This window comes from Symphalangus syndactylus, chromosome 22, assembly GCF_028878055.3.
Source record: "Symphalangus syndactylus isolate Jambi chromosome 22, NHGRI_mSymSyn1-v2.1_pri, whole genome shotgun sequence".
NCBI lineage: Eukaryota > Metazoa > Chordata > Mammalia > Primates > Hylobatidae > Symphalangus > Symphalangus syndactylus.
This window is the reverse complement of record NC_072444.2, coordinates 75276483-75303707: the sequence shown is the minus strand read 5'-3', so window position 1 is coordinate 75303707 and position 27225 is coordinate 75276483. Positions and strand designations below refer to the sequence as shown.

General features: G+C 62.9%; 2 protein-coding genes and 2 pseudogenes across 3 annotated transcripts; 2 read left to right on the top strand and 2 right to left on the bottom strand.

Annotated features, from left to right (window-relative positions):
* MAFK (MAF bZIP transcription factor K) lies at positions 1–12464 on the top strand. 2 transcript variants are annotated; one of them, XM_063631366.1, is made up of 4 exons: positions 1–204; positions 7734–7885; positions 8581–8660; positions 9358–12464. In XM_063631366.1, the coding sequence occupies exons 3-4, from the start codon at positions 8625–8627 to the stop codon at positions 9790–9792; spliced, it is 471 nt and encodes a 156-aa protein (XP_063487436.1). In that variant the 5' UTR covers positions 1–204; positions 7734–7885; positions 8581–8624; the 3' UTR covers positions 9793–12464. The 2 variants fall into 2 exon arrangements, with proteins under 2 accessions (XP_063487436.1, XP_055117129.1); XM_055261154.2 differs by lacking the exon at positions 7734–7885.
* On the bottom strand, positions 2739–4147 carry LOC129472192 (uncharacterized; annotated as a pseudogene).
* Positions 10294–12464, top strand: LOC129471961 (uncharacterized; annotated as a pseudogene).
* TMEM184A (transmembrane protein 184A) lies at positions 12355–27225 on the bottom strand. The gene is made up of 12 exons (XM_055261152.2): positions 26990–27225; positions 26096–26165; positions 24157–24375; positions 20078–20243; positions 19605–19695; positions 19425–19500; positions 19154–19245; positions 17978–18147; positions 17218–17412; positions 15097–16645; positions 12985–14369; positions 12355–12434 (listed from the first exon to the last, which is right to left on the bottom strand). Exons 2-10 carry the CDS (start codon positions 26126–26128, stop codon positions 16416–16418), a joined length of 1272 nt encoding a protein of 423 aa, XP_055117127.1. The 5' UTR covers positions 26129–26165; positions 26990–27225; the 3' UTR covers positions 12355–12434; positions 12985–14369; positions 15097–16415.

Below are 27225 nucleotides of genomic sequence, written 5' to 3'. Positions count from 1 at the left end.
TGTCAGATGCTGGGGAGCCGGGCGGGCGGGCGCGGTGGCGGCGGGCGGCGGGGGGGGACTTGTTGTTCTTCGCGAAGTCGGAGCCCGAGCGCCAGGCGGCGGCGGCGGCGGCGGCCGAGGGAAGCGCGAGAGTGAGCTCCGGCGCGAGGACAGCGCGTGCCCGCGAGGAGCCGCCGCGCGCCCGCGCTCTCCGCGCGACGCCAGGTGAGGGGCGGTGGGGCAGCGGGGCCCGGGCCGCGGCTGGGACGGGGACCGGGGCGCGGGGCCGGGGCTACCCGGCCGCTGAGTCACGGCCCCCCGGGGGCGCAGGCCGAGGGTGGCGGGGTTGGGTGCGCGGGGCCCGAGACCCTCATGCGGCCCGCGGCGCTGCCCGGCCACCTGCCCAGGTAGGCCCCGCCCCGCAGGCCCGGGGGCTTCCCCTGGACGCGAGGCCCTCTCCCCTGCACGTGCCGCCCGGGCCATGCTTGCCGCGCCGGGGGCCCCGGGGCGCGGACCCCAGACCTGGGAGGACGGGGGGCCACGCGGGTCGGCGGCGCGCATCGGGCCCGCGCCTTCACACCTGCGGGGGGCGGGGCGGGCGCCACGTGCGGGAGGCGCGGGGAGGGCGCGGGCGCGTGGATTCCCCGCGGCTTCTGCCCCAGCGTGGCTTCCGCGTGCGGCCCCGGACTGCCCCCCGCGCTTCCTCCCGGTGACGGGCGGCGCTGTGGCCCAATGGCTGGGCCCACGCGTGCCCGGGGGACGGGGTGGGGGTAACCGGGTCTCCCCACAGGCGGGATCCTGGGACTGGTGTCTCTCTCAGCCGCCCACCTGCCAGGGTTGCTGGAAGGAAGGCCGTGGGGAGGCGGGAGGGGGGCAGGTGACAGTGGCCCCAAGGCGCGTCCCTTTGCTCACGTGTGGGGCAGGGGTTCAGGCCTCTTCCCGCTCCCACTGCGTGGGTTCTTCTGTGCCTCTGTCAAGTTCAGGAAACTGTGTATGTGCCCGTGACTGTGGTGACTGTGTGTGTGTGTGTGTGTGTGTGTGTGTGTGTGTGTCTGCCTGCATCTGCATCTGCACAGCCTCTAGATCCTGGGGGGTGGGACGAGGCGCCACCGAGAAACCCAGAAAGCCAGGACCCCTCCTGGCCTTGGCCCTTGACCTGGGTCCGCCTGGGACACAGCAGTGACCCTGCGCTGCATTCTCACGCTCACACCGTGTGCGTCCGTGTTCGCAGGGCCTCCCGTGTCCCTCTCCCGGTGTCCTGCGTCCCTGAGCATGCTGTTTCTTGCTTCTTAAGCGGCTCTTGTAGCTGAGGCAGAAATTAGATCCACTCACCATTCATTCACCAGGTGACCCACAGGCAGTCAGCCACTCTCTGGCCAGGTGCCTGGCCTTGGGAAGATCCTGAGACTCAAAACGCCCCCCACCGCCGGACACCGTGGGCTAGGGGATATCTGTGTGGTTCGGCTCTGGCACCGCCCTTCCCACCCCTCTGATTCTCCAGGGTGGGCTGCCAGGTCTTTTTACTGGCACTGAGGTTTCACTGTCACAGCGTGTTGTTGTAAGGGGATCTCCAACACAGAGTGGGGTGCCCTGTGCAGCTTCTCCAAGCCCAATGTCTTCAGGGACATGGAGCGTTAAAAGCCATGGGCGGGGTCTGGAGAGCATAGGTGGGCTGTGCAGGTGTCTGGGACACACGTACACCCTATTTGGGCGTCCAGTGCCATTTACGAGAACATCTCCCTTTCTTAGGTAACCCAGTAGGAATGTCTGAGTTTGACCTTGGGAGAGGGAGTCTGCTTTTAAAACTAGACCTCTCATTATTCCAAAATAAGACATTTATTAAAGCAGAAAAACAAACCAGGCTTCTCCTGCCTTTTATCCTTGAACCGAGCCAGGGCTTTGAGGGGCTGGTTCCCCGCAGCGTTGACTCCCCAGGTGCTGGTAAACCCGGGAGCCAGCGTTTACTGAGGGTCGGGGCTGTCGGGGCGCCAGCCTTTGTGTGCACCCGGGAGGCTGCTGTTAAGGGAGACCGTCTTCCGGGCCACAAGGCATGTGCCTTTACCCACGGGGCTCAGCGATGTCTGCATTTGTTTACAGTCTCCGGCAAAGCTGTTTGCCACCCAGACCAAGAAGAAGTTGTGCCTGTTCTTGTCCCAGCTGTTTCTGAGTCTAAAGGTTTCTGGAGTGGACTTTCTGGGTTTCGGGTCCAGTCCACACGGGAAATGGAAATCTGGCCAGCTGGGAGAAGGCTCCGTGTGGCCGCCTTTCAACAGTAAACAGTGACTCACCGCTCTGTCCCCACCCTCCCTGCTCTCCGCGAATGGAAGATGCCTTTCCCCACTATTTATTTTTGCTTTTTATAAGTCACAGACTCGTCATGTTTCCGCTTTCCTACAGTTTCAGGAAACTGGGAGTGTCGTCTTAAAATCATAGAGTTTTAGAGCAGGTACAAGTGAACCTGAGTGGCCACATGCCCCGCCCCCCCGACCGGCTGCTGTAGATGAGGAAGCCCAGGCCCTGAGGTCTGCTGGCCTGTCCCGAGGGCCCGTGGGATCTGGTGTAGAGCCTGCCTGCTTCTCCGCACTGTGCGCCGGGTGTCCTGGGGAAGGTATTGGGGTGGAGACTGCCCTCTCCCTGCCCTCCATGCGGGGCCGGCTCATCTCGCACAGTGGGGGCTCATGTGGGGTGTAGGGAAGACCTTCTTCCTGCTTGCAAAGAGCTCACCGTGCCGTGGGGAGGCCCCCTGTCCCCAGAAGGATCTAGAACCAGGCCTTGGTAGAGGGTGCTTGCCCACCCGAGGAGGAGAGCAGTGGGGAGTTTTTCTGGAAGAAGCAGGGCAAGGAACCACGTGCTCTCTGCAGATGGTGATCAGAAACCTGAAACAGCATTGGGGTGGGGAAGTCGGGGTTTGGGAGGAACCCCAAGACTTTTGACTGCCTGTGGGGCTGCGTGGGGGGCACCAGGATCAGGGTGAGGGCATCCCATTTGGCAAAGCTGTGGTCCAGACAGGAGACGCTGGAGGCCTGAGCCTGGGCAGGTGCTGTGGGTTCAGGCGGGAGAGGCTTGAGGGCTGGGATCAAGCCTGGTCGGCACGTGGACGAGGAAAAGAAAGAGGGGCAGGGGCAACTCCAGTGAATGATGCGGTTGGGGGCTGGGGGGCGTCTGGGCCCCCCGGAATGCCCCTGGTTGGACTTGGAGGCTGGGAGTGGATTGAAGCCCCAGGGCGGCGGGGGGAGAACAGGATGCTGACAGGGAGCTGGAGGCCGAGGACAGGAGGATGGTGTGGTGGGAGCCAGGGCGGGGACTGGAGGGGGTGTGGTGGGAGCCAGGGCGGGGACTGGAGGGGGTGTGGTGGGAGCCAGGGCGGGGACTGGAGGGGGTGTGGTGTGTTCTGCAGTTTGCTCTCTGCTGCTGCAGCTGCCTAAGTCACCTCTGGATGTAGCGGAATGACACAGCTTCCTCAGACTGCAAATGCAAGGTGACCAGACGTCCTCCAAGCCGGGCCGACAGTCGTGGCTTGCTGGAGGGCAGCCAGCCAGGGCCAGCCTGCTGGCTGGTATGGACCAGGCTGGGGGGTGCCAAGTGGAGTGCCTCCTGCATGCTGAGTGGGACTGTGTCCGGGACAGCTGGACAGTGGAGGTCCTCCCAGTGTAGGACCTCATCCTCAGTAGGAAGGGTGTCTGGCTGGTCTTTGGGACCAGCCGGGCTGCAATTAGTTGGTTGACACGTTTGACAGGCACCCACTGGGTACCAGTGCCACAGTGGCCCCACCTACCCTTGCGGCCCAGTGTGGAGGGTGCCCGGCTTGGGGTCTCTGGCAGAAAGGCTCCCGGGAGAGGCGGGTACACCCTGGGCGGCCTCTGATTTTGTGGATTACACCTGTCGTGGGAGTCACTGGTGGGGGGGAGGGGCGGGAGGGCGCTTGCTGCTGTGCTGCTGGGTTTCTGAACCCGTCTCTCGCACGGAGCTCCTGTCCTCTGCTCCTGGTCTCCCTCCCGCCCCTCCTCCCTCTCCCGCATCCCACATCCTCTGAGACCCATGGAGAATAGAAGTGGAAGAGCCACTCTGTCTTGATCAAACTGGCTGGGCGGCTGAGGGGGTGGGGCATGGAGTCTGTGTCGTCATTCACCCCTTGGGCAAGAACAAGTGACCCATCCAGAGCCCCCATGCTGGCCGCGGAGAGTAAGCGGCGGCCCCGATGCGTCCTCTCATCTGGGAAGAATCAGAGCCCCGAAGCTGAAATCCCCGTTTCTTTGTGGGCATCCACAGCCGGGACCGTTCAGAGGGGTCATCCAGCCGTCAGCTCTCAACTCACTTTTGCACTCTCTCTCTCTCTCTTTTTTTTTTTTAAGAGACAAGGTCTTGCTCTGTCACTCAGGCTGCTGGAGTGCAGTGGTGTGATCACAGCTCACTGCAATCTCGACTTCACGGCTCAAGCAATCCTCCCACCTCAGCCCCCCCAAGTAGCCGGGACCATAGTCGTGTGCCATCACACCTGGCTATTTAAAATTCTTTTTTTTTTTTTTTTTTTGTAGAGATGGGGCCTTGCTATGTTGCCCAGGCTGGTCTAAAACTACTGGGCTCAAGCATTCGGCCTCTGAAGGTGTTGATATTACAGACAAGAGCCACCGTGCCCAGTCCCAACTTTATGGAGAAAATGTTCCCTCCTGGGCCCCAAAGCAGGTCTTTTCAGCTTGTGCCAGCACAGCAAGAGATGCCAACCCCCTACTGAGCAGGGTCAGACCCATGGATGACCAGTGAGTATTTGCTGGGACTTAAAAAGTTAAAAATGGCTGGGCATGGTGGCTCATGCCTGTGATCCCAGCACTTTGGGAGACTGACGCAGGAGGATGACTTGAGAGGGCAGGAGTTCAAGACCAGCCTGGGCAACATGGTGAGACCCCGTCTCTACCAAAAAGTTTAAAATTCTCCAGGTGTGGTGGTGCCCACCTGTAGTCCCAGCTGCTCGGGAGGCTGAGGCAGGAGGATCGCTTGAGCCCAGGAGGTCTGCAGTGAGCCATGATCGCACCACTGCACTGCAGCCTGGGTGACAGAGTGAGACCTTGTCTCTAAAATGAAAATTAAAAGGGAAAACATCCTCCGTGGAGGAGGTGGCTGCCTGGGGCTCACCTGCTCCTGAAAGCACAGTTGTGCACGGCTGACCCTGGGCTGCCTGCCCTGCCGCCAGGAGCGCAGGCTCTGGATCCTCACCCTCTGCAAGGAGCCTCCCTGGGTGGAGCCGCCCTGCCCTGCGCTTTGTGGAGCCCAGGCCCTCGGTCTGGATCCTGGAAGGGGGCACCCGGCGTCCCAACTCCCTGTCACTTATCCCCAGCTGCAGCCGCAGGAATTGTCTCCATCTGAGGCTGCTGGCAGTTCCTTTTCCTTGAGAGGAAATGATGACCCCCGCTGAGCCTCGTTTAGTTCTGCGTCACGTTGAGGTGTCTGGCCTTGGGTTGAAAACCCTGCCTCTTCCATCGGAAAACCAGTCACCTGAGAGCTGTTCCAAGTTATAGGTGGTGCCGGAGAAGTCTGCTGCCCGGCACTGCTCCCGGGACGTGGGGCCTGAGCGCTGCACCCTTACTTAGGTCGGCTGTCTGTCGGGGCCCCACAGCGGAAACTCAGACCCGCCCACCCAGGCCCCCGCTGTGGCGCTAAACTGCACTTCTCTGGTGACTCCACTGAAATTCAGAGGAGCTCGGGCCGTCAGGTGCTTGTGCGTGGCGATGCTGGTGTTTTGTTAGCTGCTGAGCGTAAGACAATGCGAGGACGTCGTTCCTTGGGGGCTGCTGGAGGGGAGCTTGGCTGCAGTGCTGACCAGGTGCTGATGCAGTAGCCCCTGCCTTGGGCCCGGGGTAGCGGGAAGCCGGCGTCATGTTCGTCTCTGCGACCCCAGGCACGCTGTCCCCCTGGATGACACCCTGAGGCTGCATCTCTGGCCCTGGGGAGGGAGCCCTTCCTACATGCGCTCCGGCGGCCCTTGAGGCCCTGTGAGGTCGGACAGTTCATAAAACCCCGTTCAGGGCAGTCATCATTTTTAGATCAGTTGCTTTACAAACTTTTTTTGCCCATACAAAACTCTTCTCTGAATGTCCTTCCCAAAGCAAGCTGTCATCTTTCTTGCCTCTGATGTTTAAAGCCACGTTAGGTTAATGCTGCTTGGATTTATTCTGTGCATGGTGCGGAGAGGTAGGCGCCAGCACCATCCCATCCCGTGCTGGGTTCCTGAGAGAAGCTTTGTACTTGGCTGGGCCGTCCCTGCTGCATCGTCTCTTGGGGGGCGCGTGGCTGGTCCAGGCTTCCTCGGCAGAGCAGAGTTGTGACCTGCCCAAGGAAGTGGGGGGCATGCTTGTGAGCACGGTGTGGGGGCCGCCTGGGAGCCCCGCGTCCGCCAGGTCTCTGGTTCCTCGGAGGGCCCCAGTGCAGGTGTGCCTCGAAGTACTGGGGGTTTGAGCGGGGCACAGGCATGCTTCAGCAGCCCTGGCGACCTTCACCTCCTGGAAGTAGTCAGCCGCCCCTCCTGGGGCATCCCCGGCTACCGTGTGCCTCCGCAACGTCACAGGGCATCGCGGGAGGCATCTTTTTAGTGGAAAGATCCCCACACTGAACTCTGCCCCAGCATCCGGCCGAGCCCCACACGTCACCGTGGGTCTGGCCAGACGGTCCTGTCCCCCGGACCTTCCTTTTCCGCCCGGCCGTGCTGCCACGGCAGGCAGTGGGCCCGGGGGCCCAGGAGCGGGTCCTTGCTGGGTGGGAGGCCCGGGTGTGTGGGAATGCGCGCGGCTCTGTAAACATCTGGTGACTCACTGCATAGCTATGTCGTGGCCGGCCTGTGCACTGACGTGCTCGCAGTGGAGCTGGAAGCGGTGCCTGCGGCCCCTCCCTCTGACATGGAAAAGTTTCTCATGGTGCTCCCAGCCGCCGGCATTTGCAGGTCCCCACGGTGGCGGAGGCAGCTGGGCCCCGGCCTCTCCACTGTCACCCTCACCCCAGGGCAGGGTGCGGAGGAGCCTGGAGCCCACCTGGCCTTCCCCAGGACCGGCTGGTGCCGTCCTGTGCCATCTACGTCAGCGCCCTGAGAGCAGCTGGCCTTGGCAGGGGCAGCGGACTCGGCAGCCTGGCGCAGGACCCCGTCTCACCTGTGCGGCCCTCTGGTTGTGGGGGTGGGTGGGTTGCGGGGGTGGGGCTCCCATCGGAGGCAGGGCTGGAGGGTGGAGGGATTTGGGCCCGAGGGCTCCCTGGCCCAGGGTGTGGGGAGGGTCCTGGGCCGGCAGGGAGGACGGGATGGGGTCACCCGCCCCATGATGCCCATGTCCAATGGAGGTGCTGACCAAGGACGCCCCCGACTGCTGTGTGCTGCTCTGACGTTCCTGCGGGAACCCGTGTCTGGTGTTTGGGGTATGGGAGTGAGTGCTGTGGACCCCTGTCCCGTGAGCTGCCCGGCGCCTTCCACCCGCCCCTCCCGGCCGCCGGGTGCAAATGGGTTTGTTGACTGCCTGCCGGCCTCGTGATGTCTGCGCAACCTGACCTGAAGTCAGGATCGCGTTTGGGCTTCTCGGTTTCCATGACAACCGTGGAGGCTGGCTCCGTCCCAAGGTCGCCATGGCAACTATCGGAGGGCTCATGCCCGGGATGCTTTGGCTGGGTTTTTCATGAATGATTAGAATGTGTGACACAATGCAGACGTGAGGACGGTGGGGGCGGTGGCGGGGGCGGTGGCGGGGACGACTCCTGCCAGACGGTCGAATGCTCGGCAGGGCGGCGGCTCCCCCACCTCCCTGGTCTCTGGCTGCGGCCCCCGGACCTGCCGCCACTCAGGAACCGCACACCCCCTTGGGCCGCAGGGTCCTCGCTCGGGGGCAGCTTAGGTGGAGGTGGTGATGTCACAGCTGCAGCGGCCAGGGCCGTGGTAGGTGTCCCGTGGCCTGTGGGGAGGGCGGGGCGGGAGGGCGGCTGGGGCTCCACCCAGGCCCACCGTGGGGGAAGCTGGTGAGGCCAGGGGATCCCCAGAGGCCCCCTCTCGGGGATCCAGGCTGGGTCGGGAGCACCGGAGCCTTTGCCAGGGTAGGGTCGCTGTCCAGGGGGGCCCCACGCTCCTCGGAGCCAGCACAGCCGTCTTGGGGGAGGGAGGTTTTGCCACCGGTCACTTTGGTCCTCAGGACGGGGCACCTTGTGCTGTGCAGGTACAGACGTCTTCTCTGACTTCAGGGAGAGTAAGAACAGGAAGCAGCCACTGCCGGCGCCTGCTGGTCACCCCACAGCGCTGGCAGCTGCAGCCCAGGTCTGCAGGGCAGCAGGGGGCCGCACCTGGCTGCCAGGCCCTGGGGTGGGGGTCCCAGCCGCTCTGTGGACTGTGCTAGAGTGTGAGGTGCAGCCATACCTCCCCCTGAACCCTCAGGCAGGGACAGAGGCTGGGCCAGGATGCCCCACCCCCTGGGAAGCCCCCCAGGACGGGCTGGGCCGGGACGGTGCCCCGTCTTGTTTTCAGGGTGCTGTGACTGTCCACCCCGGGCTGAGGAGCGTCCTTGCATGGGAGGTGGCCACCCCGTCGGGCGCTGCCGGCCCTGACCTGCACCGGCTTCTCTGCTTGTCCATGTTTTCCAGCTACGAGTTCCAGGGAGCTCTGTCCTGGTGACCGTGCCCGGGTTATGACGACTAATCCCAAACCGAACAAGGCATTAAAGGTAAGGCTGGTTCCAGGCAGGCCCCGTCTCAAGCACAGGTGTGAGAAAGGCCCCCCGGCCCGATAGCCGCTGCTTTCCCAGGGCCGTCCTGAGCCTGTGAGGGAGGCCTCCCTGTTGCCAGGAGGAGGGGGGCTGCTGTGGCCGAGGGATGTTCACAGGAGAGGTGGGGTCAGGATCAGGGACTGTGGTTCCAGGAGATGACTCCCAGGCTGAGGGCGTGGCAGGGTCTGATGCCTGCCTGGGCTGTGTGTCTGCTGGGGGCTTTTGCATGAGCTCATCCCCCGGCAGCAGGCGTGGGCAGCGTGGCCTCTGGTGAACGCGATGCTCCAGCTCCCAAGGCCCAAGCCCACCTGTGCCTGGCGCTTGCCTGCGACGGCGTGTGCCTGTGGGCCGGCTCAGTCCCAGCAGCAGGACCCATGTGCTCCGGGTCCTTGTGGGCTCTGAGGCTGTCGGTAACCAGGAGTGACCGATGTCACCACTGGCTTTTCCTGTTCAGAAAGGGTCCTGTGGGGCCACAGCTGTCATGTGGGCTGCCTGCGTGCACAGCGTCCTGCGGTGCCTGGTGCGGATGGTGAAGGCCAGCCCTGAGAGAGTGCGGGCGTGCAGGGGCACCGCAGGGTCCCTGGCCACCCCCGTGCCGGTCCCAGGCAGACACCCCACGTTCTCCCGCCGCTGACCCTGCGCTGTGGCCCTCCAGGTCAAGAAGGAGGCGGGCGAGAACGCCCCGGTGCTCAGCGATGATGAGCTGGTGTCCATGTCGGTGCGGGAGCTGAACCAGCACCTGCGGGGTCTCACCAAGGAGGAGGTGACCCGCCTGAAGCAGCGTCGGCGCACACTCAAGAACCGCGGCTACGCGGCCAGCTGCCGCATCAAGCGGGTGACGCAGAAGGAGGAGCTGGAGCGGCAGCGCGTGGAGCTGCAGCAGGAGGTGGAGAAGCTGGCGCGCGAGAACAGCAGCATGCGGCTGGAGCTGGACGCCCTGCGCTCCAAGTACGAGGCGCTGCAGACCTTCGCGCGCACTGTGGCCCGGGGACCTGTGGCGCCCTCCAAGGTGGCCACCACCAGCGTCATCACCATTGTCAAGTCCGCCGAGCTCTCCTCCACCTCTGTGCCCTTCTCGGCCGCATCCTAGTGCCGGCCGGGGGCAGGGGGTGGCGGGCAGCGGGCGGGCGGGCGGGGCACGTCCCTCGTACCTCTCACTGGGACCCAGACTCTCGACATCCAAGTCCAAGTGCAGGCCCCGCGGGCGCAGGCACCTCACACCAGGATGAGACTGTGGTGCAGGGTGAAGCGTGGGCTCCCGTGGACCCAGAGCTGCACGCCGGTCCACACACACACACACGCCCGCCACCTGCTCCCCGCAGGATGTGTCTGTGTGTGGGAATTGGTATCTTGCGCCCATGGGAGTCGGGACATATAACGGAAGGGCCCTCGGGAAGTTCCGTGTCCTCTGCGGGGGCTGCCAGAAGACACGGCCCCACGAGTCAGGCCCCTGTGGTCAGGTCTAGCGTGGGGCTTGTTTTCCACTCCTGCTGTAAGCAGCCTTCGACGCTTGTCCTGCCACGGCCTCCCAGCTGGTGCGGGAGCCCCTGGCTGCCCTGACCAACTCCGCAGTCCCCGGGGAGGAGCGTGGATGGTGCGTCGGCAGCTCCATCCTTCCAGCTGTCCTGTTGCAGTGCCCGTGATCCACGTCTGCCTTAGCGGGGGCCTGCGTGAGTGGGCACGGTGTGGGAGGCCGCCTGCGTGGGGTGGTGTCTGTGTATATGCACACGTGTGTGTGCAGGCACACCTGCCATCACGGCACCGGGGCTGAGGGGGTGCAGCTTGCTGCTGTTCACTGGGGGAGGGCCTGTGGGCACACGTGGCAGAGAGAGTGGCTCATACGTTTTGAGGTCTCCCCTGTGATCTGGTGACCCGAGGAGGTTGTGCAGCACAGCGCAGAAGCCCCTGCCTATAGGAGCCGGCCCCCCAGACACCGACCCCACAGGCCATCCTGGATGTCAGCGGACACAGGCAGGGGTGCCCTGTCATTTGATGGTGAGCAGGACTCGGGCTCTGTGTCCTGGAGCTGCTTCTCACCAGCTGTGGTCAGTGCAGGGGGAACGAGGAGGTCTTTTGGGGGCCTGGCGGGGGGGAGGGCTGCTGCAGTCTAGGGAGAGGGGGTGCAGCCTGGGGGACGTTGGTGGACGTGGACGTGGAGGTGGAAGGAAGAGGACGTTGCGTGGAGTGGTGGGAGGAGGCGGGAGCCGTGTGCGAGAGCAGGTGGAAAACCTTGAGGGGCAGGACCAGGATGCGGCTGGCTTGTAGAAGAGCTCAGGAGTGGGCCTGGCACTCTAGAGGGCGCGGCGGGTGGGGAGGCAGCAGGCACCAGGCCAGGAGAGCCTCGTGGACGTGGCTCCCGCGTGCACACCCCCAGGAGCACAGCCACGGGCTGCAGGTGTGGCCTCGGCACTCAGTCCTCACCTGGAGCCTTTGCTTGCTCCTCCTTCCGAGAGTACTGAGGCACCAGTGGGCTTGGCACTCCACCTTGGGCTTCCTTTTCCTGGAGAGCCGCCTTGAGGGTCCCTCCTGTGACTGGGGTCTCTGCAGTGGGAGCTGCGGGGGTTGCGGAGCCCCTGCCTGGGGGAGCTGGTGGAATGCGAGCCGCCGGCCGGGGGCCGCCACATAGGACATGTAAGGTGGTGCCTGGGGCCCCAGCTCCCTCTCAGCTGCCCCTGCCCACCCAGTAACAGCCCCCACCGGCTACAGAGCCCAGGCTGGTGCCAGCCAGGCTGGGAGGGCAGAGGACAGACAGCCCCGAGGCTGTGACTTGGTTCTGTGTCTGCTGTTAGAAGTTGAGTGGGAAGGTGCAGGCCTGCCAGGACCGCTGGGTCCCTACAGAGCAAAGGCCTGCGTGTTCCCAAACAGCCGTTGCCCCCGTGGCCGTGGTAGGTAATCCATATTGGATGTCATAAGGACCAGGGGGATATTTAAAGAGAGAAACAGAAAATATATAGAGATATAAAATTATATTCACAGTTTATCTACAGATTTTTCGTAACAATCTTTCTTTTCCAGTTTGATACTGTAAATCTATCAGAGCAGAGCCGGGGGGCACGGGCACAGGTGGGAGTTGGGAGCAAACCGGAGGCCCGGGCTGCCCGCCGTCCCCCTCTGTCTTCCCATGGACTGCACCAGGCAGCTGGGCCCCGCAGGACAGGCCGCGGCGGGTGGCCAGTTCTGACCCGTCTTGGGGTTCTTGGTGTCCACGTCTTGTGGGCCGTGGGCGTCCACCTGCCCTTGGCCTGTGGTGCTTTGCCGGAGAAGGGACTCCCCGGTCCCCAGGGTGGACGGAGCCGCTGTCACCGCCCAGAGCCCGGCCGGGGAAGCACGGCGCGTTCTGCTTTTCTTTTCAGATCGTTGAAATTTCATTGTCATGATTTAATATATGGATTTTTTTATTTAAGAAAAAGACGAGGGCCTCTTTGTCACATGGGTTTGTTTTCTGTCTCCGTGCCTCTGGCTTCCCAAAGAGATCCAGGTCTTTGCGTTTCCAGGGCGTGGGGACCCCGGCCCCCCCACGCCGCCACGCCGCCACACCGCCTCACCCTGACCTCTGTGCTACTTGGCAGTTCCATTTCATTATTTATTTTTTGTGCTGCTTTTTATCATGTTATAAATTATTGAGAACAGATCATATGTGGGCCTGTGTCTGGCCGCCGCCGCCCTGCCGCGTCCCTGGGGCCACCACCTAATTTATTGCCGTGCGTCCTGCTGCTGTGACCGCTTTTGTACCTTTGCAATAAAGAATTTTCTGGTTTCAGACCCTTTTGTTGCGTAGCTGGTGCTTTCGGCTCCAAGAACCACACCCCCCGCAATCCCAGGGGACCCCGGCTGTCCCTCACCGGGGTCAGGATCCGGGCACTACGTGTAAGTGGAAGCCAGACTGCTGGCCCGTGACCGTGAGGCTGGGACAGCCACGGGGGAGGTGCTGGTTAGGTGGCCACGTCCTGGGCTCAGTCTCCGAGGGTCAGGCTGCAGTCCTGAGTGTCCCCATCTGCCCCACCCGGAGCCCCCTGTCCATGCAGCCTCTCCCAGTGGAAGGAGCAGAGAGCAGCACTGTTGTCAGTGTTCCCCTTCCCCGGGAGACCCCTCGCCCAGCTTTGCTGGGCTCTCAGAGGAGCCTGCAGGAAGCTGTGAGCAAGACAGAGTCTGTCTGGGAGCAGAGAGCAAAGCGCCCCTGCACAGTGGCCGGAAGCCCGTGGGCTCCTCCGAAAAGCCACGGGCCTGCCCACAGGCCATTCCCACCCCGCCTGGCCTTCCGGGGATAGCAGCCCCTGCCCACCTGTCCCCGTTTTTGGAGCTGAGCTGACTGAGGTGTGAACGCTGTTCAATGCTGGACCATGCAGGGTGAAATCCCAACTCGAGTTTTTTGAGACAGGATCTTGCTCTCTTACCCAGGCTGGAGTGCAGGGGCGTGATCACAGCTCACTGCAGCCTTGACCTCCCAGGCTCAAGCAATCCTCCGATCTCGGCCTCCTGAGTAGCTGGGACCGCCGGCACGCACCACCACGCCCAGCTAATTTTTGTATTTTTTTGTAGAGATGGGGTTTTACCATGTTGCCCAGGCTGGTCTCAGACTCCTGGGCTCAAGCAATCCACTCGCCTTGGCCTCCCCAAGTGGTGGAATTACAGGCGTGAGCCACTGCACCCAGTCATAATCCCAGCTCTCAGCATCTGTGTGGCCTGGGGCCAGTTCCCTCCCTCCCAGCCTTGCTTCCTGTGAATTGGGTGTGGAGGTGAGTGTGCAGCAGCCGGCGCATGGCGCACTAAGGGTTGAATCTGTCGGCGCATGGCGCAGTGAGTGTTGAATCTGTGCTGGGGCCATGGCAGCCCGAGCTTGTCACTAGCAATGGCAGGGATGGCATTTTCCGCAGCTAAGTCAGACCTCCCTGCATCCCACCCTGCAGCTCTGGGCCCAGCCTGCTCCTCCTGGGGGAGCCAACGGGTGTGAGTTGGGGGCACAGAGCCCCGGCCCTGTGTGGGGCTCCTGGAGGCCGTGGACAGACAGGGAAGCTGTGAAAGGAGATGCCGCCCCGCCCGGCCGAGCAGCCTGCACCCGGGCCAGGTCAGGGCCCCCAGGGCTTCCATCCTTTCTTGTGGATGCTGGGCATTTTCAGCTGGACCATCTCCCAGATGAGGACACCGAAGCCAGGTGAGGCTACAGAGCTTGGCGGGTGCACTGGGTCAAGACACGCGGCTCCTGCCTGCCTCGCAGCCCGCTCCTCTGTCGGGGCCTGTCACCGGGAAGCCCCTTTTTCAGCAGCGATGATGACACCGGAACCACGCCGGTCTCTGTCCCTGCCGCTCACATGCGCCAACGCTCCCTCTCGAGGCAGGTTGAGCCCTGGCCTGGACCACCCCATGCTGCCTTCCGTCCACGCACAGCGGGCTCGGCCCTCGGGGCTTTCCTTCGAGTCGTGTTGAAAAGAAGCAGCAGCAGCCTCACCCGTGGGGCGGAGGTGTCTGAGGGTCAGGAGGCAGGGAGGAGAGAGGCCCTCTGTGGAGCCGGCTCCCTGGCGTCCAAGTCCCTGCTCTGTGACCTCAGGCAACTTGCTGCATCTCTCTGGGCTCGGTCGCTGTCCCATCTGGCGTGAGCGCTGAGCGTGTCCGTTTCCGTCCTTGGCTGGTCCGAGGGGGCATTTGGCGGAAACCAACTTCTCCCCTGTCCTAAAGCGCAGGCCTGAGATGTTGCTGACGTAGGAGCTCAGCCCCTGACACCTCAGCCTCTGCCGCCCAGCGCCCATGCGGTGTCTGGGTCTCCAGAAGGGGAGCCCTCAGCCACGCACCCTCCAAACACAAATTTGAGCAACTCGATCCCTAACAGGGCGGCCTTCCCCAGGGTGAGGGCAGAGCAGGCCTAGAGCCCGGCCAATGCCCCCAGCCTCCAGAAACTGCCCCTCAGCAGCAGGTCCCTGGGGAGCACCACGCCCCCCACCTGCTGACAGAGTGAGACCCAGGGCCCCCTGGTGGGTCTATCCCTGTGGGGGTCCAATAAGACAGGGGCGTCTTTACAGCCATACAGGGAGGAGCTCGGCCTATCTTACCAGGCAGCCCGGCTGGGCCCTGCAGACCCACTGGCCTTGGATCCCCATGTCCTCAGCCCAGGAAGCAAGAGGCTGGGAGCTGGCCCTCTCTAGCCCGGACCCCACTGGTCTGTGCCCGCCCTGCTGAGTCCCTCAGAGACCCCAGGTCCCGCTGTTCCTGGTGGCCGTGGCCATGGGCGGGGACAGCATGGGTGGGAGCCGTGGTCCCGGGGTGGTGCCCACTGGGCCTTCCTGTCTGCTCTCCACACCCAGTGCCTGAGCCCCCCAGGCCTTGCCCACTTCTGCTGCCCCTGCCCCAGTCCCCACCCAACCTGTGCTGCAGGCCCCAGACACACAGAACCGACTGCCACCTGCAGGCTGGGTCACCGTACTGTCCCGACGGGCCGTGGGCCTGGGGGGCGCCCTGCAGTGACACCCCTCGCCCCGGGCCAGCCGTGTGGCCTCCCAGAAGCCCCCTTAGTCCCTGGGCGGCTCCTGTTCTCGCCGCCGGGATTTCCAAGGCCAGTTGGGCGCCTCCAGCTTCCTGAGGGCAGGGCACGCGTCTGAGGCTCGGCTCCTCAAACCCAGGGCCCCACCTGGCACGTGGAGGAAGAAGAGAAGGGGAGGAGGCAAGTGCCCAGGCGGGAGCCCCCTCTGTGCCCCCTGGGAGTGCCCCCGCCCAGGTACTCAGGGCCCTGCCCTCGTGGCCTTGTCTGCTTGCCGCGGGTGGGACTGGCACAAGGCCCATTTTGGAGGAAGTGGAGGCTCCCAGGAGAAAGGTGGCGGCTGTGATCGCACAGCCCAGGCTCTGCCCTGCACTGCCCTGGACCATGAGGCTGCCCACCCCAGACAGGTGGGACCCCTTTCCCGTATGCAGAATGCGGACTCTGAGCAGCAGCCTCCTGCAAACCCCACTGCGTCCTGCTCCTCAGGCTCAGGCCCTGTGGGAAGAGAAGCCAAGACCCAGTAGAAAATCCAAGGTGTTTAAATATAAATAAGAGCGATTTCCACAGCCCCGTGGTGCTGGCAAGCCTCACGGGCACCTGGTGGTTCCGCGACCCATCCCAGGCACACGCTCCCCTGGGTGGGCGCCTGGCCAGGGCTCCCCTGTGGCTGGCGTGTGGAGACACGTGGGCCCTTCTCCACGTGCCGACGACGGCTGCAGCAGGCTCCAAGGAGGCCCAGCCCTGTCCAGCCTGTGTGGAGCCCGCTGGCCTGCGGTGCCCGGAGCTGCGGACTGTGTCAGAGCCCGGCTGCCCAGCGCCCCGGCGCCCCTCCCTCCAGCTGCCCAGCCTGGGGTCTGTCTGCTGTCTGTCTCCTGGGCCAGGGAGTCTGACCCACTCACAGCTCCCGTGGGGCCGTGCAGCCAAGGTCCCACAGCCACACTCACTCTCCGCCCCACAGTGGCCCCTGGGGCTGATGGCCAGGTGATCCCAGAGGGTCCCCAGGCTCTTCTGATGGACTCAGGTGCCCTCTCCTGGGGTGGCGGGCCCACCTGGGTGCCTGGCAGGGCCATGAGGTGCCCTGACCCCGGGGCTGGAGGGAGGATGGGAAGTGGGCTCCAAGGGCCTCACAGGAGGGCTCTCAGGAGAGGCCCCACCTTTGGCAGGAGTTGGTGGGTGGGGGGCCCTGTTCTTCCCCAGAGGCCTGGGCAGCCTGGGTCCCTACAGCACCGGCAGCCCAGGCCCCACTACAGGTCCTCCGAGGGGATCAGCATCCGCTTCTCCAGGCTCCGGCTCTTCCTGCTCCCGCCGGGGCCGCCGCCGGGGTGGGTGCCGGGCCTGGGCACCTCGTGGGTGGCCTGCTGCGTGTAGTGCTGGTAGGCAGGGGAGAAGTTGTGGATGGCGTCCTGCACGATGTCCTGGGGGCTCACTGTCTCCCTGATGCCGCTGGAGATGCTCTGCATGGGTGCCGGGGGGGCTGGGGGAGGGCAGCGTATAAGCCCCACCATCCCCTCTGCACTCCAGCCCCCTGGACAAGCCCCCTCAGCCCCGCCTCCCAGGATGCCCAGGGCTGTAGCTTCTGCATGTCCAGGTTTGGCCTCGGCCAGCGGAGGGTGGCCCCAGACCCCTGGACCCCAGCCCGGCTTGCTCCACCCAGCACCGGGCCTGTCTCTGGCCAGACCCCTGCCAAGCACCATGTCCCCTAGAGCTTCTGAGGGGCTCCAAGCAGCGGAGTACGCCTTTGGCTGGCCTTGGGTGGGCACCCTGGTCTCTCCACAACGACTGATGAGAAGCCAGGCAGGCCACAGTCTGTCCCCACCCTAATGGGGGGTGTGCCTGGCAGGGGACACCCATTCCCCATCACCGTCGGTGTCCGGGACCACCCGGACCCCACACAGCCCAGGTGCGTGTCCAGAGCCGGATGTCCTTTGCCCGTCTCCCTGCCCAGTGAGCTGGCATTCCTGGACCTCGAGAGTGGCACAGACAGAGACCCGGTGCCCGGGGCAGGGCTGTGCGCTCCGGGTGCCCCGGCTGGAAGGCAGCATGTACCTGGTGAGTTCTCCTTCTCTGCATACACCTGGCAGGGGAAGGCATAGCGCAGGGCCACGGAGGCGAACAGCATCTCCACGCAGATGATGAAGTTCTGGTAGCCAGCGGCCAGTGTGCCGGCTCCCAGCCTGTTCCCGCCGCTGGTCTCCACCTCTGGGATGACCCCGCACCGCTCCAGGACGGCCAGCAGCAGCCCTGTGGACGCCACGGCCGCTCAGCCCCAGCCCCAGATGGGGTCTGCAGGGGAGGAAGAGGCCCAGGACCCGACGGCAGCTCCTCTGACGGGCGCTGTGATCCCGTCCGTGTGGTCTCGCCCCACCCCGGGAGACTGAGGTTCAGGGGGGCAGGGCGCCTCCAAAGTTGGGGGTCTCGGCACAGCAGGTGCTCAGGAGCTCCCGGGCCCGCACTGCTGCTCCAGCCCCAGATCTTGGGCCCACGCCCTGTCTGGTGGCCATCGTCCTCTGCCAAGGTGGGCTGTGAGTGCCCTGGCCTGGCCCAGGGCCCAGTGGGGACTGGGACTCAGGAAATGCCAGTGTGGCCTCTGTGCAACCTCTCTCCACCGACCGTGGGGCCATTCCTGCTTGCGGGACCTCCCCACTCCCCCGTGCCCGCAGGTTCTACCTGGCTTCCAGCTGACCTGTGCTGTGGCTGGAGAAACTGAAGCACGTGGGGGCTGGGGAAGGGAGCGTGAGGTGACCCCAGGCTCTCTGGACTGCAGCCTCTGCCTCAATAGCACCCCTGCCCCACCTGCCCCACACACCTTGCCAGAACGACAGGAAGATGACGGCTTTGATGGTGAGGAACTTGAGGACGGGCTGGAAGGGCCGCAGGAGCTCCCTGGTGGTGAAGTAGAAGAGGAACAGGGCATAGAGGGCGAGGCTGACAGAGGCGTTGTAGATGAGGGTCACATAGAGGTAGCCGCTGCGGACACTGGGACAGACGGGGGCTGTGGTCAGGGCGGTCCCCCGACCCCGCCACTGTCCCCACCCTAGAGCCGTCACCGCCACACCCTTGGCCTGGCCCCCACCTTGAGCTTGGGAGCATGGGCCCTGCAGGGATCCTGCCCTGATTTGATCCTCACTCCAGGGCCTGCAGGAGAGCTGGGGGCAGCTGGGGGACCTATGCAGCAGTAGGGCAGGGACATGTGGCCGTTCTCCCTACCGGCCCTGCTCCTCCTCGTCCCAGGATCCTGTCCTCTGATCAGGCAGCATCCAGGCTGCCTCTGTCGGAACGCCACCTCCCAACCCCGTCCACCTGACCACTGCCTGAAGATCCTCTGGGTGGTGGACACACAGGTGTTGTTCCCGTGTCAGTGTGTGCACATAGATGTGTGTGCATGTATGTCGTGTGCACACGGGTGGGGTGCACTGTGTGTGTGCACACATTGCGTGCATGTGTGTGTATATACGTGTGTGGTTGTAGTATGTGCATGATTTGCGCACGTGCTGTGTGCATGTGTGAGATGTGTGTGCACAGGTGACAGCACATGTGTCCACGTGTGTGAGCATGTGTGTGGTGTTGGTGAGCATGTGTGTGGACCTTGGCAGGGGTCCTTCCTGTGCCGGGTGGCTGCCTGTCTGCTCAGCCAACAGGTCAGGGTGGACCTTGGTCCCCTTGGCCCAGGTGCCCTTAATACCAAGAGTGCTGAAGGCTGGGCGGGGGCTGGGGCCATCACTGCCTGGCCAGAGGCCCTGGGGTCCTCGGCACAGACGCTGGCACAGATGCTAGACTCACCCCGGCCGTGTCCTGTGAGGGGAGGTCCAGGACCCCGGCCTTGGCAGGCACTGAGGTCCTTGTGGAGAGGCAGTGGGTACCTGTCTTGGGCGGGGTCCCTAGCCCAGCTGAATGCCAAGCCCCCCTCGTTAGGCCCCACTCCCGGGCCCCGGGGGACCCAGTGCCCACCTCATGCCAGGCGCCCCCGCAGCTCCCGCCTTACTTGAAGTCCCCGTCGTGGTATTTGCCGAATGCCTGGAGGATGATGGTGGTGACGGCCATGACAGGCTTCACCAGGCAGAACTGCAGAGTGGCCTGGGGGCGACGGCACCCGGTGGGCCTGGGGCCAGGTCCCCCAGGGGCCCAGGAATGGGGGTTGGGGCAGCCAGCAGTGAGCAGCCCCCTGACACTGGGTGGGTTGGTGCTGGGCCGGCCAGGGCCCCTGACGGGCTTGGGTGGGAGGAGGGCAGGCAGGGCTGGGTGGGCCCCCTCACCTGCTTGCAGAAGCGCAGGAACCCGATGGAGTAGGTCATGCCCCGGAGGCAGCAGGTGCCGTAGAAGCAGCTGGACCTGCGGGGGACGTCCCTGAGCCGGTGCGGGAGAATGCAGCCCCAGCCGCCGGGCTCCCTGTCCCAGGTGTGAGGGGTGTGGGGGCTCTGGGGTGACGGGCTTACTTGATGGGTTTGCCACGAATCTCAGCCATGATGGCGCCCTCGCCTCCCAGGTACTGGAAACACAGGCTCAGGAAGCTGTAAATGACAAAGGCTGCAGGGAGCACAGAGGGGGACCGGCCGTGAGCCCTGAGCTGCACCGGGACCCCATGGCACCCATCTCACCAGGACAGGAGGAGGCTCCTGACGGGCCCCATCCCCAGCAGGGCGGCCTGAGAGGGTCAGGGTGCTCCATCAGGGCCCCGCTTTCACCCCAGGCCAGGGCAGGTCCACCGAGCCCCTCTCATGGAGGCTGTGGGGTCGGTCATGTGTTCCAGGCCTGCCAGCGCCGCTAACCCTGACTATCCTGGCAGCCCCTCCGACAGGGGCTGGGAGAGTGGGGTGCCCTGGGGGCTGGCCACGGAAGCGCGTCCGTGCATGCAGGGCCCAGGCAGTCTCTCCCACCGCTCCCCCGACTGACGCAGCCCGGCACCCACCTTCGTAGCAGTCCCGCACAGAGTCAAAGTAGACGTAGTACTGGTGGTCTCCCAGGAGGAGGAGGCTGAGCCAGGAGTCAAAGGCATAGATGGGCACGATGAGGAGCAGGCGGATGATGTAACGCTGCTCCTGTGGCACGGTGTAGGAGCGCAGGTGCAGGTAGATCTAGGTGCAGGAGGGTCAGGTGAGAGCCAGGCCCGCCCGGCACCCCTGCACCAGCCCAGGTGAGCTGGGAAGGAGGTGGGGATGGGTGCAGGGGGGTCGGGTGAGAGCTGGGCCTGTCCGGTACCCCTGCACCAGCCCAGGTGGGCCGGGAAGGAGGTGGGGGTGGGTGCAGGCCACCAGGCACCTTCTATGTTTGCATTTTCTAGTTTTCTACAATGGGCATCCTTATTACAATTAGAGAAAATAAATTGTTTGCCTACCGTAATTAGATACATACTTTTATACGTATTTACTATAGAAGTACATATAAGTATGAATGTGTATGTTAAATACATATTTCTGGTAAACAACTAAAAATAACACACATTTTAAGAATTTACTTTTGATGGCCGGGCGCAGTGGCTCACACCTGTAATCCCAGCACTTTGGGAGGCCAAGGTGGGTGGATCATTTGAGGTCGGGAGTTCAAGACCAGCCTGGCCAACACGGTGAAACACAGTCTCTACTAAATATACAAAAATTAGCCAGGCGTGGTGGCGCACGCCTGTAATCCCAGCTATTCGAGAGGCTGAGGCAGGAGAATTGCTTGAGCCTGGGAGGTGGAGGTTGCAGTGAACAAAGATTGTGCCACTGCACTCCAGCCTGGGTGAATTTTTTTGACAGGGTCTCACTCTGTTGCCCAGGCTGGAGTGCAGTGGTACAATCATGGCTCACTGCAGTCTTGAACTCCCGGGCTCAGGTGATCCTCCTACCTCAGCCTGCTGAGTATCTGGGACTACAGGTGTGCACCACCTTGCCTGGCTAATTTTTGTATTTTTTGTACAGACAGGGTCTCACTGTGTTGCCCAGGCTGGTCTCAAAGTCCTAGGCTCAAGGGATCCTCCTGCCTCCGTCTCCCAAAGTGCTGGGACTACAGGCGTGAGCCACTGCACATGGCCTAAAATTTATTTTTTAAATTGGCAAATCAAAATTGTATGCATTTACAGTGTGCAGTGCGATGTCTGATATGTGTGTTCATGGGGAATGGCTGAGTCAAACCCATTGACATCTCCATTATCTCCCATACTTAGCATTTCTTTGCAGGGAGGACATATAAAATGTACCCTCTTAGCAATTTTCAAGCATATAATACATTGTTATTTATAATAGTCACAGGTTGTACAATAGATTTTTTGTTTTTTCTGAATAAGTTCCTTGGGCATGAGTGAGGGTCCTGTTTGTTCTTAGCCTGGGAATGGGAATGCTCACTCATTCCTTCATTCAGCAGGCGCTTCTGGAGCCCAGCTAAGTGTCCGACCTGGGGGACGGAGAGGGGACATGTCCTGGTCCTGGCCTGGGCAGACTCTCAGAAGGCACGTTGGCTTTTGCTGTGGGGGCATCCAAAGGATGTGCACCCTTTGATTCCTAAAAATTTGTCCCTCCCTAGGGGCCGGGCACGGTGGCCCATGCCTGTAATCTTAGCACTTTGGGAGGCCAAGGCGGGCGGATTGCCTGAGCTCAGGAGTTCGAGACCAGCCTGGCCAACAGGGCGAACTCCATCTCTACTAAAAATACAAAAATTAGCCAGGCGTGGTGGCGGGCACCTGTAGTCCCAGCTACTCAGGAGGCTGAGGTGAGAGGACGGCTTAAATCCGGGAGGCGGAGGCTGCAGTGAGCACGGATTGTGCCACTGGACTCCAGCTTGGGCCACAGAGTGAGATCTTGCCTAAAAAAAAAAGCCTGGGAAAAAATATGGGTGATTATAGTGTTTGCCTTTAGACCTTTCTAGATTTTCCATGTTTTTATTTTTTTTAATTTGTAATTATTATTATTTTTTACTGAGATGGAGTCTTGCTCTCTTGCCCAGGCTGGAGTGCAGTGGTGCAATCTCAGCTCACTGCAACCTCCGCCTCCTGGGTTCAAGTGATTCTCCTGCCTCAGCCTCCCAAGTAGCTGGGATTACAGGCACACACTACCATGCCTAGCTAAGTTTTGTATTTTTAGTAGAGACAGAGTTTCCCCACGTTGGCCAGGCCGGTCTCAAACTCCTGACCTCGGGTGATCCACCAGCCTTGCCCTCCCACAATGCTGGGATTACAGGTGTGAGACACCACGCCCGACCGATTTTCCATGTTTTCTGTGAGGACACAACACAACTACAGAGTCTTTGAGACAGGGTCAGCTGAGCCTGGGAGCTGGGGGCACGGGGGCTCCTGGGGAAGGCCTTCTGGAGGAGGTGCATGCGCGGCGGTGGGCGAGCAGAGGCTACGTGCACCTGGCCGCTTGGGGTGCAGCTTAGGGAGTTGGGGGAGGTTGGAGGCAGGAACACTCTTATCAGTCACACGCTCCCCGCCGGTGCCTGGGAGGGACGGCATGACCAGCCATCAGGAGACCTCTCCGGGGGCTGGCGCTGTCTGGCTGGGTGACCTTGACAAGCCACTGTCCTCTCCGGCCTCGGTCCTCCCATGTATAAAGTGAGGGGGATCCGGCCACTCTGTGTCCTGCCTGGGACTCCTCACTCAAGGGTGACTCTGGCAGTGGACTCAGGGTTGGGACAGGGCCTGAACTCCAGCCCAACGGGTCTCCATGAGCCCTGTCTTGACTGCGAGGCCCCATGAAGCTGAAGCCACACTATAGCCGCGCACACACGGCCGGTTCCCAGGATTACAGCACAAAGATGGCCTCCTCCAGGAAGCCCTCTCTGATGGCCTTACAGGAAGGGCCTGCCTCGGCACCGCCTCCGCGGCTCTGCACACTCCAGGCTACACTCATACACGTCTACCTTGGGTTCTGGTTATCTGTTCACAGCTCACTGCAGCCTTGAACTGGGCTCAAGCGATCCTCCCACCTCAGCCTCCCGAGTAGCTGGGACTAATGGTGCAGGCCCCCATGCCTGGCTAATAAGCAGTTAATAAACTGTCACTGAGATGCTGCCTTGGAGGCTTGTGGCGACCCGTGTCCCTGCCTGCCCGTCTCCTGATGGCCCCCTGCCCCGGCTCACCTACAGATCCATTCCCTACACCAGTGCCCCATGCACCCGGGAAGCAGCTCTGCTCTCAGCCCAGCCCTGCACAGCCTTCCTGGGCTCCCAGCACCTCCTGAAAGCCACCTCACCACACTGTGATCAAGGGCTGTGGACAAACCCCTGCAGCCGTGTGGCCCTTGTGGGCCTGCACACGCACTCCCACCCCACTCCTGCACACACTGCCCTGGCCTCTCCGTGTATCCGAGGCTCTGAGGAGGGTCCCGCCCCTGACCCCCTGCTCTCTCTGCCCAGCCCCTGCCCTCGGGCACCACTTCCTCCTTGCCCCTGCCTGGCCCTTCCTTGCCACGGCGCCTGGCCGCTTCTTTACCTGGGGGCTGTTCTATTCCCACCTGGGGACTGCTCCGGGTCGGGGGCTGTGTGTGGCTTAGGGCTTGGGGAAGTTGCTTCTCGCCCGTCTCCTGTACAGGAGTCCCAGTTCCTCTAGCCGAGCTGTGACCTTTGCTCCCCAGCTCCCTACAGAGCAAAGTCCAACCCCCTGCCAACCTCCCACCAGCCTTCTCCAGGGTGCCACGCCTCTGGAAGGAGAAGACCCCTTCCCCTTTCCAGCTATGTGAGCCTGGGAAAGACCTCTGGTCTCTCTGAGACTCGGTCTTCTTGTCTGTGAAATGGGACCACACTGCGGACTTCAGTGAGCCGAGTGACAAGCCTGTGCAATAGCCGGGGGTGCCCGGTGGGCACTCTGCCCTCAGCCTGGCAGAGAACTCCCCATTTTCAGGCCCAGCTCCCACACGCCACGTCCTGGGGAAGCTCATCCCCTCCTCCGTGCCCTGGCCGATCCCACTTCTGACAGCGTCTGTAGCAGCAGCACCCAGAGGGGCCGGGCTGAGCCACGGCCAAGTCCTGTGGAGACCAGGGTCCTGAAGGAGGCTCGGGGGCAGAAGGGCTTACCTGGTGGCAGGTGAGCACCAGGGCAGTCCACACAAAGATCCCCGAGACGCCTTGGGCCAGCGCGGAGGTGAGGAAGAGCCAGGGGGCCCCCTGGGAGCCGTTCCCCATGTGGTCCATCTGCGGCCCAGCTGGCACGGCCGGTGGGGGGCTGGGCTGCGGCCAGGTCGCTGACACCAGGGGGGCGCCGGCTATCTCCAGGATCCCTGAGACATTACTCATCTGCAGAGGGAGGGAGGACACACACCGGGAGGAGTGAGGGCAAAGGTGCCGGCTCCTGGCGGCAGGAAGCAGCCGGGGAGGGAGGAGACAGTGAGACGGGCGCTGAGGCTGAGCCACCCACCAGGCCGCACCCCCCACACGGACACCAGCGCCAGGCCCGGCTCCCTCCCTGCTCCGAGCTCAGCCATCCAAGCTCACCCATTGGCCACCTGCGACCTGAGGGTCCCACCTCAATTCCCCCTTGTAAAACCAGCTTCCACCTCTGAGTCTCAGGCTTGCAGGGAGCCTGCTTCTTAGGGGACAAAGACCATCTTCCAGTGGGGCAGAAGAGGGGGAACCCCTGCCGCCCTGCCTGCCCGGGAGGTCTGGGGAGTAGGCGCAGACCAGCACTGCCTGCCCCGGCAGGAGGGGGTGTGCAGCCACCCCCACGGGAGGAGCCGGCCCTCACTGGCTCTGGGACCTGCCCACCCACCTGAGAGCCCGGCTTTGCTGGGGTTCTTGGCAGCGCTGGGTGCCTGTTCTTCCGTCTCCCACTAACCTGCTGGGGCCCTGAGTCCACCCTCTCCCACACTCGCAGCCCAGTCCAGCCTCCTCCTTTCCCTCTGGTCTGCGGTCACAGGGCCCGGCTCTACCTTTGCTGGCAGGAAGCACCTGGCCCAGTCCAGGGAGGCCCGGCCTCCAGGGAAGCCTAGCTGGTCATTCTCATGGCCACGTGGCCCCAACTAGAGGCCCCGCTGTGGGTGGGGCAAGGCCAGGATCTGAAGGGCTGTGCCAGGCTGGGGCGGGGCAGCCAGTGCCTCACGTCCTCAGTGGCCCACCTGGGCCCCAGGCTGCAGGCCTGTCCCCTCCTGTCCCCTCCCACGGCTGACACCCTATCCTCCCGGCTGTTTGCTGGGTGGCAGCTGGCTCCCAGGAACCTGCTGGCCGCCTGGCGCCCTCACCTGCCTGTGCCAGACGGCCAGACAGCTGCCACCCGGTGGGGACAGGTGGGAGAGGTCTGCAGCAGGCCAAGGAGGGCCGGGCTGCAGGAGGAGGGGTGGAGAGCTAATGGTACACGGTTTCTCTGGGAGGTGACAGGGTCCTGAAATGAGGTAGAGGCGACAGGCACACAGCACTGTGGATATACTTACTGCCACCGAATTGTTCACTTAAACCTGGGTAAACTGATGTTATGTGAATTTCATCTGAATTAAAAAATCCATGCCCCACGAGATGTGTTGAAAACATTTATGTTTTCTGGGCCGGGCGTGGTGGCTCACGCCTGTCATTCCAACACTTTGGGAGGCCAAGGTGGGTGGATCTCTTGAGGTCAGGAGTTCGAGACCAGCCTGGCCAACATGCTATAACCCCGTTTCTACTAAATATACAAAAATTAGCCAAGTGTGGCAGCATGCACCTGTAATTCCAGCTACTCAAGAGGCTGAGACAGGAGAACCACTTGAACTCAGAAGGCAGAGGTTGCAGTGAGCTGAGATCACACCGCTGCACTCCAGCCTGGGGACAGAGGGAGACTCTGTCTCAAAAAAAAAAAGGAAATATTTCTGGGTTTTGTGGATCAAGGCAGGATGGCGGGGAGTGACAGCCCAGTGCCTGGACCCTTCGGGGTCTGGCAAGGGGTTGGGGGGTCCTGAGGGGCCCTGTCACCCCCATGCAGAGGCCCCTGTGGAAAAAAACTCACCCACCCCGGCTCCTGGGAGAGGGACGTGGGCCCTCAGCCCACCTCTTGTCCTGTTCTGGTTACGCCTGGGCTCATGCCGCTGGGGCCACCATTACCAAGTCCCGCTCCGTGCCTGCAACGGATCCACACGCTCCTTGTCCTTCATGTCTCCTACCCTCCCACGGCCCTGGGCAACGGGGCTCAAGGGGTCGAGGCTGGGATGACTGAAGCCACTGTTCCCCTTTTATGTTTAATTAATTTATTTTTTGAGACAGAGTCTCGCTGTGTCACTAGGCTGGAGTACAATGGCGTGATCTCGGCTCACTGCAACCTCCGCCTCCCGGGTTCAAGCGATTCTCTGGCCTCAGCCTCCCGAGTAGCTGGGATTACAGGCGCCCACCACCACACCCAGCTAATTTTTGTATTTTTAGTAGAGACGGGGTTTCACCACGTTGGCCAGGCTGGGCTTGAACTCCTGACCTCAGGTGATCTGCCCATCTCAGCCTCCCAAAGTGCTGGGATAACAGGTGTGAGCCACCACGTCTGGCCTGTTCCCCTTTTAGAGATGGGAACGAGGGGCACATCAACGCATCCAGCACCCTCGAGGGGTCCGTGAGGGGCCCGGGCTGAGGCCCATCCTTCCCTGGCACACCGTGCCCGCTCTCCCCAACCCCTCCACCGACACTGTCCCTCCAGGGAGGCTCCCAGGTGGGGAACAAGCTCAGGAAGTCCTGCCCAGCTCTCAGGCCCGCCTTGCCTAACCTCCCCGTCAGCGCCCACCCGAGCCCGGGCCCAGAGCCACAGCGTGCACACCCTGGCTGGGCCCTCCTGGAGCCTGCCTGCTCCGCAGGCCGGGACCTTCTGGACCAACCGACCCTGCTCCCGGGTGACTCTGTCCTGCAGCCTCAGGCGTCACCTCTGGAGAGACCATCCCCGCTGTCCCATCACCCTCCTCACTGTGTGTGCGACTCCCCGTCCACCTGTCTGTGTTTGCTGCTGGTCCTCCCTCTGCAGGAGCTGCCAGAGCCTAGAGCTGTGTCCTGTCCATGCTCGGGGCACAGGGGTTGTGGGGTGGGGGCTGTCCTGCTGAGGCGGTGGCCCTGTGGGCTAAGGTCTCCCCTTGGCCAGGCAGGGGTGCTGGAAGGCGGTGCCCAGCTTCCGTCCAGCTGCGTTCCCGCTGCAGCCCCAGGTAC

Coding starts and splice junctions, on each gene's coding strand:
- TMEM184A (XM_055261152.2), bottom strand. CDS start 26,128: ATGAGCCCAGGCGTAACCAGAACAGGACAAGAG. Junction 24,376..26,095: donor TAACCAGAACAGGACAAGAG/GTGGGCTGAGGG, acceptor CTCCCTCTGCAG/ATGAGTAATGTCTCAGGGAT. Junction 16,646..17,217: donor AGAGAAGGAGAACTCACCAG/GTACATGCTGCC, acceptor GCCCTCCCCCAG/CCCCCCCGGCACCCATGCAG.
- MAFK (XM_055261154.2), top strand. CDS start 8,625: ATGACGACTAATCCCAAACCGAACAAGGCATTAAAG. Junction 8,661..9,357: donor AACCGAACAAGGCATTAAAG/GTAAGGCTGGTT, acceptor GTGGCCCTCCAG/GTCAAGAAGGAGGCGGGCGA.